At 43.9% G+C, this 12,267-nt stretch overlaps 1 protein-coding gene across 1 annotated transcript; it reads right to left on the bottom strand.

The window, feature by feature from the left end:
- Positions 1 to 852: 852 nt before the first annotated feature.
- On the bottom strand, positions 853 to 4,327 carry SMIM30 (small integral membrane protein 30). Its single transcript, XM_040063432.1, has 2 exons — positions 4,231 to 4,327; positions 853 to 3,308 (listed from the first exon to the last, which is right to left on the bottom strand). Exon 2 carries the CDS (start codon positions 3,235 to 3,237, stop codon positions 3,052 to 3,054), a length of 186 nt encoding a protein of 61 aa, XP_039919366.1. The 5' UTR covers positions 3,238 to 3,308; positions 4,231 to 4,327; the 3' UTR covers positions 853 to 3,051.
- Between the last annotated feature and the right edge of the window lie 7,940 nt (positions 4,328 to 12,267).

Here is a 12,267-nt window from a genome sequence, read left to right as displayed (position 1 = left end):
TGAGGAGACAGTACAAGGTCTGGAAATGTTTTGAATACCTATATAATTTTATTGTTCTTTTAATTTTAGTTTAAAGAAAGATGTCCTTTTATGTTATTTACCGTATCATAGCTGGTATGTAAATTACAGGTTGCTTGCTAGAAAACTTGTTTTCCAAATGTAATATTTGGTGTTACTGTGTATTCATGTGAACTGAAAACCTCTGTAATTTAAAAACTGATTACATTCTTTTAGAATTGAACACTTAGCAGTGTACTCAGTGTCTAAGGTATTAAAAACTTATCACTTGAAAGTTCTGAAGATTTCAGCAGGAATTAAGTAGTTTGAGTCCTATGCATCAATAGTCACATCAAATCTTGCCCAATATATTTTACTGCATTTGATTCTGAATTTATGGTTTCACTTTTTTCATCTGGTGAACACATACTTCCTGTTGACTTCAGATAATTTACTATTTGTTTACGTGTAAACTGGAAGTACAACCAGACTCAAGCTCTCCCTTCCACCACTCCTAACAATCTCATCATTACACCAGTTTAGATCTGCCAAACCTTTCATCAGATACAGAAATGAATGGAAAGGTTACTTCTGTAGCATAATAATTAGTGCATTTACCATGTTAACAGACATCAGACATTACAGTTCATCCATTTAGCCACGTTTATCTTGTTACAATTAACTCCACTTCTCAAAGCTTATGTGAAGAGCATCATGCAAAGAGGGCTTTGGACTGTGTTCAACTGTGTCTAGTCAGTACACAAGAATCTGGGACAGGGACAGCTCCCTTGGAAAGGCACAGGGGCTGAGAACCACAAGCACTTTTCCCTTTTCGTAACAATTACTTCATCAAGCTGATGACAAATCAAATGTCAAAGTTTATTAAGACAGGAAGAACAGGGATATCTGATTTTACACTCAAGTAATTTACAAATGCAAGTAAACAATTAAAGTAAACAATTAAACAATAAAGCTTCTATCAGAACCCAGGAAACAAAGCCATTATACTATGCAAACACCTTTCAATGAAGTACATACAGCTTTGGGCAAATAATAGTTTCTCATGTCCCTATTGCCTGAAGATAATTAACTCTGTTAAAATTTTGCTCTCCTGCAGTGAAACTGTTGCCCAATTTTGTGAAAATATTGCCACAGATTTTTTCCAAGGCACAGATAAAGGGGTCTGTGAAAATCTGCTTGTGTTAAAATGTATTCTATTGAAAGAGCAATATTTTACTGAAAAAATGGCTTTTTTTTTTTTTTAAACTTCGGGAACTATAAAATTGAGTAGCAATTTTTTTGTTTTGTTTTTCTTTAGCTAAGCTAGAAGATCAAAGATCACACTTCAATCCATGCTTGCACTCATCTAGTTGAATTATTGTGTACAGGATCATCTACTGCTGCTAGGCAGCTTTCAAAGGTGATATTTCTGTCTGAAGCTCCTCTTAGGGCTGTAAATTTCATTTGCACATAGTAATTGTGCATTGTGTCCACTTCTCCCAAAAATGGCATGCAGAAATCAGGATTTGGAGAACATGATCTGCCCACCCAATTACTTACATAAGACTTGCCCATAGCCATTGCTTTGTGCTCTACTGAACAGACACAGAGGAAGTGGAAGAATAGTGTCAAAATACATAACTCTGAAAGGTAAAAGCCAAGATTTCTATCTAAGAGTGGCAGTGTCTACAGCACAAGATCAGAAGGAAATTCTGTGAACTGTGGAGAGCTCATCTTCCTATGATCCTTATTCTGCTGCTGTTAAAGACTGTGCTTCTTGGCTCAAGCTAAAACATCCTAACAAGTCAGAGAGACTTGTGGTAGACATTCTTGGCTGTGCCATTTCACCTTTGGTACCTAAAGAAACAGGTCCTAGACACACTGTCTTTCAACCATATACCTGGCTTGCAATCTGACTGAGCATGAATAGAGTAAGACTACATCTCCCATTTTGCACCAGGATTTTTCACTTTGGTTTTGGTCCTAATCTTCTGTGGAAGTCATATGCATCAGTTACAGAAGCCTAAATGTTTAGCTAACAACATAGGTTTGTTACGAGGAATGCACTCAAGAACAATGGACTAATTGACTAAACCCAGGATTTTAACAGGTTCTTTCTACACTGTAAAAGAAACATATACTCAATGATCTGGGTATAATTCTAATAACCTTCTAATGCAGAAACACACAGAATTTCTCATCAAAATAGTTAGGTCTTCAGTTTTGGAGAAAGAAAGTACAACCACCAAATGAACTAAGCCTTAAACCTGGTGTGCCTAGAAAAAACATGAGTACAAAAAATAAACAAGAGACAAAGCCCATATCCCTAATCTGATTTACATAGCCTTACATGTACTTTTCTGTCAAATACATTTTAAGTAAAAACAGTGATCTCATTCTAAGGTGTATCTACTTGGTAATAGCAACACAGGAGTGGCATATTCTAAAACAAAAAACAAACAAAAAAAATTCTAGAAGAAAAAAAAAGGCTTTCATTTTTTCCTTAGTTCTCTTAAGTCTCATCCATGTGACAGCAGAAGTGAGCTGTTAGGTGTTAACTGTCATTACAGAGAAAGAGAACATGAATGCAAGCACACAAGCTAGAGCAGTCTGCTCACTAGCTATCTAGTTAGGACTAATTTCAAAATTCTTGTGACCTTGACTGGAAGATTAATAGCTGCTTCCTCCTGAATAAACATTGAAACCAAAATTACGGAACTTGTTGATGGCCTCCCTCACATGCTAAATTTATACACTTTTACTGTGAGCCACTCTATAGTTTTACCTCTCTATTAAAAGTTTTTACCCTTCTCTAAGGCAATATTTAATCACAAACAATATAAAATTATCTTTTTGTAATGAGGCCAAATTGTACAAATCCCTTTTACTGTGTAGTCTGACTGTTGTACTGAAGGGTAAGAGTTGTACTGTAAGAGGGGTTTGCAGAAATATCTAATACATAGTTTTTGAAAGTCATCCAGAATCAAAGCTCAGTCTTACACCCAACCCCAAGCTGTGTTTGGAAATTCACTTCATCTGAGCATTTTCTTGAAGTCACTGCTGTCCATTCCTTCGCCTTGCATACAAGCCAAGGCAGGCACAGAATCCGACGACACTGACAGCGAGGCCTAGGAGGAAGGCAATGGTATCTCCTGCATCCAGGGCTTCAACTGCTGGCAGCACCAGCAGCAGTGACACGAGGACTAGGAAAAGTTTTGAGGCGTTCTTGGTTGAAGGCATGCTGACAACCAGCTGACCCCAAGGGGAAGTTAAATGAAGAAAGTGGTGGGCAGCAGATATTTCACTGGTATCTACAAGGAAAACAAAAGGAACATTACAGGATTTTCCTTCTTTCCCTTACGGGGTTTGTCTTGCCAAAAGCCAACTGATTTATGTATTGCAGGTATTTGTGTGGGGCTCATGAAATTTAGGTTTTATCTTCCCAATTACAAAAGCAAATTACTTATTATCAGGAGACAGCCACAGTGGATTTGCTATCTTGTTATGTAACTCTGTGGAAACTAATCTTTTGAAGACTTACCGTGAGGCAAAGTCAAAGCAGGCTCTCCTGCCTGCAGCTACCAGAGCCTGCTTACCTGGTGCTTTGCTACACGGGCCTGTTTCACCAGGTGTTTAGGGCCTGATGGCTGCTGCATATCTCTCACCCATACCTCCTAATACCGGGCATCTTCGGGACCGGTGAGCACGGACAAACTACGGTACACGGGGCAGGATGTGAATTTAACCTCCCGGGCAGTGCCACCGTGCACACCCTCATTGCGGGACAAATGTCTGTCGTGGTTCCTACAACTTGGAAAGGTGGCCCCAACGAGCACGGCGGGACCGGCCCGGACCGCCCTCTCCGCAATAATTCTTTCCGTGCGGACGGCTCGTTCCCGGGGTACACACGACCCGTGCCGGGACAAGCCCCAACAAGCGGCTGCTCCGCTCGCACCCCGGCGGGGCCAGTGCCGGGCTCCGCCCGCCCCGCACACCGGCGGGACCCCGCCAGCCCCGGGGCGCCCTTCCCTTCCCTTCCCTTCCCTTCCCTTCCCTTCCCTTCCCTTCCCTTCCCTTCCCTTCCCTTCCCTTCCCTTCCCTTCCCTTCCCGTCCCGTCCCGTCCCGTCCCGTCCCGTCCCGTCCCGTCCCGTCCCGCCGCTGCAGGGCTGCGGGACGGCCGCTCCTCGGGGCAGCCCCCGGCAGGCCCTGCTGGCACGGGGCCCCTCAGTCACCTCCTGCCCCCGGCTCCGGGCTGGGGCCGTCCCCGCTCCGCGCCGCCCGCGGGGCGCTCAGCAGCCGAAGGCACGGGCCCGCGCCGCCCCGCCGAGCTCCCACTGCCCGGCCGCGGCCATGACAGGAAGGGGCGGTGGCGCGGCCGGGGGCGGGCGTGACCCGGCCCGGCCACCTCCGCTCGGCTCCGCTCCCGCTGCGGTGCCCGCCCGCTTCGCCCCGCCGCGCACACGGTGGTGCCCGGGGGCGGCCCGGGGGCACAGGCGCCGCCTGCAGCTCGGGGGGCCCCAGGCCCCGCCGGTGGCCCCGGGAGCGGTGCTCGCCAGGCCGGCCTGGGCCTGGAGGGATGCGGCGGGGCCGGGCGCCTCCGGCAGCTCCCAGCCGGAGTCCCGGCGTGCCCGTGGTCCGATGAACCTCGGCCCGGGAGAATGTGAGCAGAGAGAGCCGGGGCCATGTGCCCTCACCGCAGCTCCGATGAAGTGGAAGTATAGAAACATACCGGTTTGGGCTGGTCGTGTGATCTTTTTTCGACAAAGAAACGAGTAGAAGAAGTCACCATGAGTTTACATCATTACAGATTTCGTTCCGCCCTTGTGATAACAGCACTAAAATGTGCCATCACAACCAATTCCTATTCTGAGGAAAGCAGTTAAAACAATTTTATATGGTGGAGACTAGCCTTGTAAAGCAAAAAAACTAAGGGAAGTGTTAACAGGTAATTAACTGAGAGCACTCCCCAAGATCTTATCCCAATTTTTATTTTATTTATGCTTTGGATAAGGCTGCTTGTAGAAATTGCATAATAGGCTGTTTGTTACACTAGGTCGTTCCTAAGCGGAGCCCAGACTCTATTTTTCAGTGGCAAAGGTGTGTGCCTAAGTTTAGATAAAAGACTAGTCAGCAATTATTATAAGTTTATAGTATGTCTCTTTGGAGTGCTCAGAGAAATAACCAAAAGAAACTGTGCTAATTTAATGTCAAAATCAGTCTAGAATTTGTTATTCATTACAACAAGCATTAACTTATGACTGAGAACCGTGTCCCCACAATGTTCCCCATGACTTCTGTAAAAAAAACAACTTTATAAACATTTCTCTTTACCAAAACAGTTTCTGATGAGCTTCTTTAAAGAGAAGTGGAGATCCAGATAGGGCATTCAACATACATACAGCTTTGCTCCTGCCTTATAAAAATTACACTGTAATTGCTTTTGAACAGCATTCTTCATGGCTATAGGAACTTCACACATTGAGGTGGGATGTTACTATTGTGCCAATCATAATCCTTTTATTAATGCTCTTCTTTTCCCCATCAGTCAGGATCTATCAGCTATCAGTTTTCATAGATGATAAATTTCCATGGATAGAAACATCTTTTTGCTCCTTTATTCCAAGTACAATAACAGCATCATCTTTATAAGCAGAAGTGCCTAGACTCTGATAATGCAAATAATAATGAATATCAGTATAACTCATAAACATCCTTTTTATTAATGAAATGCCTATTTCAGAGTTTTTCAGATCTTAAATACTTGATTCTTCATGTTCAGTCCTGAAGGCATTTTCTCAATAAGCTGATGCCAGATAAATTCAGAGGAGAAAAATCTTTACGTTTCTGAGAATGTCATGGCATGGAGAAGAGTAATGCCATGATGACTAGCCCATTCCTTAATCAGTCACAGATAAATCATAACCCCTAAAGAAGAATGCAATTTGAAGTGCAGGATGCGTCATCTCAGTCACTGCTGTCACCTCAGAAGGATGGGCCTTGGAGTTCTGGCCCTCTTAGTTCCTCGCTTAGTCTATTTACTGCATCCTGCACTGTTGGAAAGTAAATTTTACACTATTCTGCAATGTCAAAAAATGTTGAATTCATCACTCTAAATTTCGGTGCTCTATTTGCTGTCACGACCACTTACCTGTTGCTATGTGTTATTTGGTTTCATATTGTATTTCATTTTTATATTGGGCTTTATAATGGTTTGTTCTGTACTCCCCTGGTCTCCTGGAAAATGTTATATCCCGAAGTTTGTCCTTGCCCTTTTCCCTGCCCATCCTCCTACATTCCTTCCAGTTCTCTCCTGTGGGTCCTGTCTATCATTTGGCTGTTCCACCCAGCTTCTGGAGGGTTCGGGTAAAAGACATCGAATGAAGGGGCAAGGGCTGAGAAGATCCCTCCCTTTGTGTTCCCCATTGGTTTCCTTGAATGTCCCTCCAACCCTGTTCCATTCCCGCCTTGTCCCTCATTGGGTGTTGGTTTGTCCCCTCTTTTAGCCCCTTCCCTGGATATAAGCCCAAGGGACATGAGATTAGGCCTCTTGATTTGGGCTGTGCTCTTAGGCAGGATTACAGAACAAAGACTGAATAAAGCTTTGGGGTTGCCCCTGAATTAAGCTCCGACTCCTTCCTTTGCCGCTGACAGGGTCTCGCTCTCTCGTGCTAAGGGAAAGGTTCTCGGCTGCCTCCCGGGTTTTTAGGACCCAAAGGAGCTCCTTTTGTTTGCTGCTTGTCTCGGGCGAGCTTGGGCGAAAACAAAGCTGGGGAGCTCTGGGACAGACAAGCGATGCTTACCAACTAAAATTTTCAGTAGTTGTCATTTAGTTCCACAAAACAGATGCAAAGGGATTGAACAATGACTTTAAAGTCCATCTTTTATAACTAGAAATGTCAGTACCAAAAAGCTGTGGCGTTTTTGGACCTAAGTATTTTGAAGGTGAGGAGTGTAAAATCCAAGAGAAAGACTGGGCTTAACACTCCTCTTAATATCTCAGGAACTGTACACATTCACAGACAGTTGAAAAGACACAAAGTACAGTATGCATGTAGAAAATGCTGATTGTAAGATATATAATTTATTAGAAACATCATGGAAGTGCCATTGAGAGCTAGAAAACAGTGCCATTTGGGGATATTTCTTTCACTTATTACCTCTTTCAGTGCCACAGCATTTTGTAGCTTTGGCTTTGGAAACAGTGCTTCTTTGGAAAAAAGCCAACAAAATCCAGTCAAGGAGGCTCTGTTGGTTTTTGTGCTGTCAGAATAGCAGAAGAATGTGTATTCAGCTTCAAGCTCTGCCATCAACTTCCTGCATCACCTCAGGCAAATCTTCCTTTTGACCTATCACTGCTTTGATTGCTTAGCTCAAGCTATTATGTAACTAATATTCAGAGGAAAGTTGGAGAATTCCCAGAGCTGACAAGCTAAAGCTTTGTAAATTTTGAGCACAAGGCTAAGGAGGTAGGTATATGTGAGACTGGAAATTGAAAATAAAGTGTACTTTCTGGAGCGGAAAAAGTTAGAATCAGCTACACCCTGAAGGGGGTACTTTTTTTTTTTTTCTTTTCCCTGCCTCCTTGGTTCATCTAGTCTTTTGAGAGTCATTTGTTTATTGCATGACCACACTGATATGCTGTCATACTTTCACCCCAGCTAGCAACCTAGCCCCACATGGCCACTCACTCCCTGCCCCACCAGCAAGCTTGGGAGAGAGAATCAGAAGGGTAAGAGTTAGAAATCTCATGGGTTGACATAAAGACAACTTAATAAGGAAAACAAAAGCTGCACTCACAGACAAAGAAAAACAAGGAGTCACTTCACTGCTTCCCATGGGCAGGCAGGTGTTCAACCATCTGCAGGAGAGCAGGATCCCTTCACACATAACAGTTACTTGGTGCATTGGGTATGCTTGACCAAGCTTTGGTAGCAGAGGGGCTACAGGTGTGGCTTCTGTGAGAAGCTGCTAGAACCTTTTTCCATGTCAGGCAGAGGCAATCCCTGGAAGCTGCCAAGACGTGTTGCTGGTCAAGGCTGGGTCAATCAGAAACGTGATTGTTGCCAGAGAAGAGCGGGGTGAGAATAGGTGAGAGGAACAACTCTGCAGATACCAAGGTCAGTGCAGGAGGGGGAGGTGCTCCAGGCACCTGAGCTGCTCTGTTGGGCAGGCAGCTCTTTGCCACTTCTCCTGTCCTGACCATGAATCCTGATGGGGTAGAGCCCAAGTCGTGGATCTGAAGGGATGGGGGAAGCCCATGAAATGGGAAAATAATATGCCTGTGAATGGAGGGGATACTAGTTAATGAAAATGTATATTTGGTGTAGAGGTGATTTAAGGATGTAGTTTAAGTTGTATGTATGGGCAAGAAAGGATTCCTGTAATGAGAAATAAATACAGTGGAACAGTTGGAAGATACAAACTATGTGGGACCTGAGTAATGATACAAATGGTATGGAGTAAGGGGTGAAGATTGTATTGGGTCTGACTGAGCTGGAATTCATTTCCCCAAGCAGCCCTCACAGTGCTGTGCTCTACATTGGTAGCTGTAAAAGTGCTGATAACACACCAGCGTTTTGGCTAGAGCTGAGCAGAGCTGTTTCTCTAAAATTCCTCCCTCTCCCTCTCATCAAGGGGCTGGGAATGGACAAGATTCTGGGAGGGAGCACAACTTGGCTGACCCAAATTAACCAAAGGGATATTCCATATCACATGATGTCAACTCAGATATAAAAGCTAAGGGAGAGAGGAGGAATGAGGGGCATTCATTATTTTACAAGGTGTACCTTTCAGAGCAGCCATTATGCATGCTGAAGTCCTCTTTCCTGGGAAGTAGCTGAACATTGCTTGCTGATGGGAAATAGAGATTAACTTTTCTCAGCCTATGAGGTTTTTTCCATCTTATTTCCTCTCTCCTTTCCCCCTGGGAAGGGGAGTGATAGAGTGGCTCGGGGGAGCATCTGGCACCCAGCCAAGCTCAACCCACTACACTAGGGAAGACAAATGCCATCACTCCAATATGTCACCTCTTTCCTCCTTCTTCCTCCTGCTTTACATATTGAGCATGATGTCATATGGTCTGGAATGTCCCCTCGGTCAGTTGAGGTCACCTGCTCTGGCTGTGTCACCTCCCAACCCCCCAAGGACCCTGAGCCCCCTTGCCAGTGTCACAGTATGAAAAGCAGAGGAGGCTTGGCTCTGTGTAAGCCCTGCTCGGAAACAACAAAAACATCCCTACATTATCAGCACTGTGTACAGCAAAATCCAAAACACAGCCCCATGCCAGCCACTGTGAAGAAAATTAACTTTACCCTGGTTGAAATAAGCATGTCTGAGAAGCTTTCTGAATAATTTTTGGACATCAGTTGCACTGCTGTAATGAGAAAGGCTAACTCTGATTATAGATAAAATGCTGACTATGGGACAGTGATTATCACTTCTGCATGCACATGTTCACCCTTGAGCTACTTTTCTCTGATGATACTTGTAGTGGTTTTAATGTTTACTAGAATTATTTATTATTATTATTTTTATTTTTTTTTACTGTGAGATATGATTAGGAGAGACGCAAAGCAGGCTTAAACTTAAGGGGTATAAAGACAGGTTTATTAACACACACTAAAAAAATAAACAAATCAAATGAAACTTTTGAAATACCCTTCCCTTCCCTTCCCTTCCAAACTGTTAACTTTCTTATAAACAAGGCAAAGAGGCAAAATTTAGAACTCTAGGGCAGTACTACTTATAAAATTGTCTTTTATTTAGTCTTTTGAGAGAGAAAAGTTTTTTCTTTATATGTTCTGGTAACTTTCTACAAGAGAAACAGTCTGCTTGTGCCTTGCAGGCAGCAGCTCCTGGAGGCTGCCCAAGGGCAGCAGGGCCTGAGCCAGGCCCTTCCCTGCTGTCCACCATGTTAATTTGTGACCTGCCCGGAAGGAAGAGAGCTCCCTGGGCTTCCTGGGCTGATATTATGCTTATGTGACCCAGAGGTGTATCCCTGTAATTAGCTACTCTGGCCATTTGTCTTGAAAACCATTCACCAATTGGCTTTTAGAATCTGTGCTAAACTAAAACAATACTTGATCTGACATTTTAGCTGACTGTCTCTGTATCCTCATCTTTTCACTTCAGTCATAGATCTACATCTAGTTTTTCTCCTACAACAAACATGAGTTTCCTCATTTGGACTTCACCGTGTCTTTCTCTTTCTTTGAATAGGCTCTACTGCAATTACATTTACTTTTGCAGAAAAAAAACCCCAAAGTTAAAATACAGAATTAATTACTTCTATCATTAACATTTTCTATATTTGTTTTTTGGTCTGCTGTCACACAAATGCTGATTTCATTATTTCTCTTGCTTCCTCTATTACTATCTCTTCCCCTCCTATCTTGTGTGTCTACTTCATCCTGCCTTTTTTCCTTTCTGTTTCTCAAAGTCCTCAAGTTTCCTCAAAAATAAAGGTAGGTAGTCACAAATCATCCCTGTCATAAAAACACCCATTGGATTCTCTTCCTGCACCTATCACTGTTGTGGTGTGTTTCAGTCTTAATGGTTTGTTCTGCTACCCCTGTGTTGATGATTCATTCCTAGTTGGTATCCTCCTCCCAAGTCATGAATCCAACCTTGTACCTACCCCTTATTCCAGCAAGTTTGCTGTCAATCCACCCTAAGGTTGTCCCCTTGCCTGGAAATACCCTTTGGAAATCCCCTAATCGTGGCTGCCCCATTGGTTTATGTAACCTGTTCCCCTCCCCTTGGGTTCATGTATTATAAGCCCCACCTTGTAATCCTCCCCTGTCCTCTCCTTATTGCTTGAAAATTTGTACCTGCCCCTAGATCCTCCCCTGTATGAAAGTCCCTGCAGACCAGGGCTTCCTGTTTTTCGTCCCTGGACCCTCCTTGGGACAGACTGCCTTGGAACCTATGAGAGACCGCTCCCTCATCCTTGCCTCTGCTTGCCCTTGTTACATCCGTGTCGTAGAGCATTCGCTCTAAGCTGTCTCCCTGATTGCCTTTGGGGAGCAGCCCACTCTCGGCATTATTCCGGGAGCTAGTTGTGACTCCGGCACCGTGTAATATCACTTCATCTGTTTTATTTCTGTCATCTCTAACGTCTCCAAACATGCAGTTCAAAACTGCTCTAACCCTTTGTCTCCTTCAGTATGGCTCAATCCTTCCTTCACATTGATATCTCCATTTAATAACTTAGGCATAAAGGCCTGTGTTTCATCATTTGCTCTGACTGATAGACAGCTTTAGAACCTCTCACTCCTCTTCCCAAATCCAGCAAACACTTAAAAAACCCCAGTGAACTTACAAAACAATTGTCATTTCCCATTTCTTCTTTACTTTTGCTTTTTGAGTCTTTAGTGCTGGCTCCTCTTCTGCTGCTGGCAGTGTGCTAGGCTTCCATCTGTGTTTTTTTCAGTTTTTGACTGTCTAGGTATTGTCTCCTGGATGCTCCTATTGACAAATAGAGTTTTGAACATTACCCATGACTCATGTTTTCATCTTCTCCTCTCTTTTTATTCCCACTTGATTGTGTTGAAGTCTTACTGCTTGTAGCACAGGCCTACTAACAGTTCTCTCTGACTGTATGACTTAGTCATGTGCTGTCTCTCGTGACCCCTGAAGCTTTGTTTATTCAAAGTGCTGCTGCAAAGGGGCGTCTCTCTGGCTTCTCATTTTTACTGCGTTCCTTCTCTTAATCCTCTGGTGTTGCATTTCCTCTCTTGCTGAACCAAAGACAATTTTTTCTTTGTCCTAGAAGATCTTTGCAGTACAAGCTTCCTTCATACTGGCTTAACCTATTACCATTGTCAGGAGGTTAACTTCTCCTTCTCTTTTGTCACCCTAGAAGACTCCTTCTGATCCCTCCAAGACACAAAAGTTGCTTCTTTCTGAGAGCACAGAAAGGCATACAGAAAGAATGGTGCCATTTTTTGACAGAAAATTCTTTCCTTTGGGGTCACGTACTTCCTGCTGTCCTTTATACAGACATGAAAATAAAGGATTAAATAGCCCAGTGATTCATTTTCCCTCAGTCCTTTAGCCTGGCAGGGGATCTCCTCTGCCTGCTGGAATCTCTTTGAGCTCTCTTGCCAGCGCTTAAGAGATGCCTCTGTACAGTGCTGGCTGGAGCAGAGAGACATGGAGGCAGCTGCCAGCCCTGCAATAAAGAAAGCTCTGGAGTTGGTGCTGGCAGGAGGCAGGAGCAGCCAGACTGCAGGAGTGAGTGCAGAGGATGCCAGCCAGAGTTAAACACC

This window comes from Hirundo rustica, chromosome 4, assembly GCF_015227805.2.
Source record: "Hirundo rustica isolate bHirRus1 chromosome 4, bHirRus1.pri.v3, whole genome shotgun sequence".
NCBI classification, from domain to species: Eukaryota; Metazoa; Chordata; class Aves; order Passeriformes; family Hirundinidae; genus Hirundo; species Hirundo rustica.
This window is presented reverse-complemented; position numbering and strand designations above follow the sequence as displayed.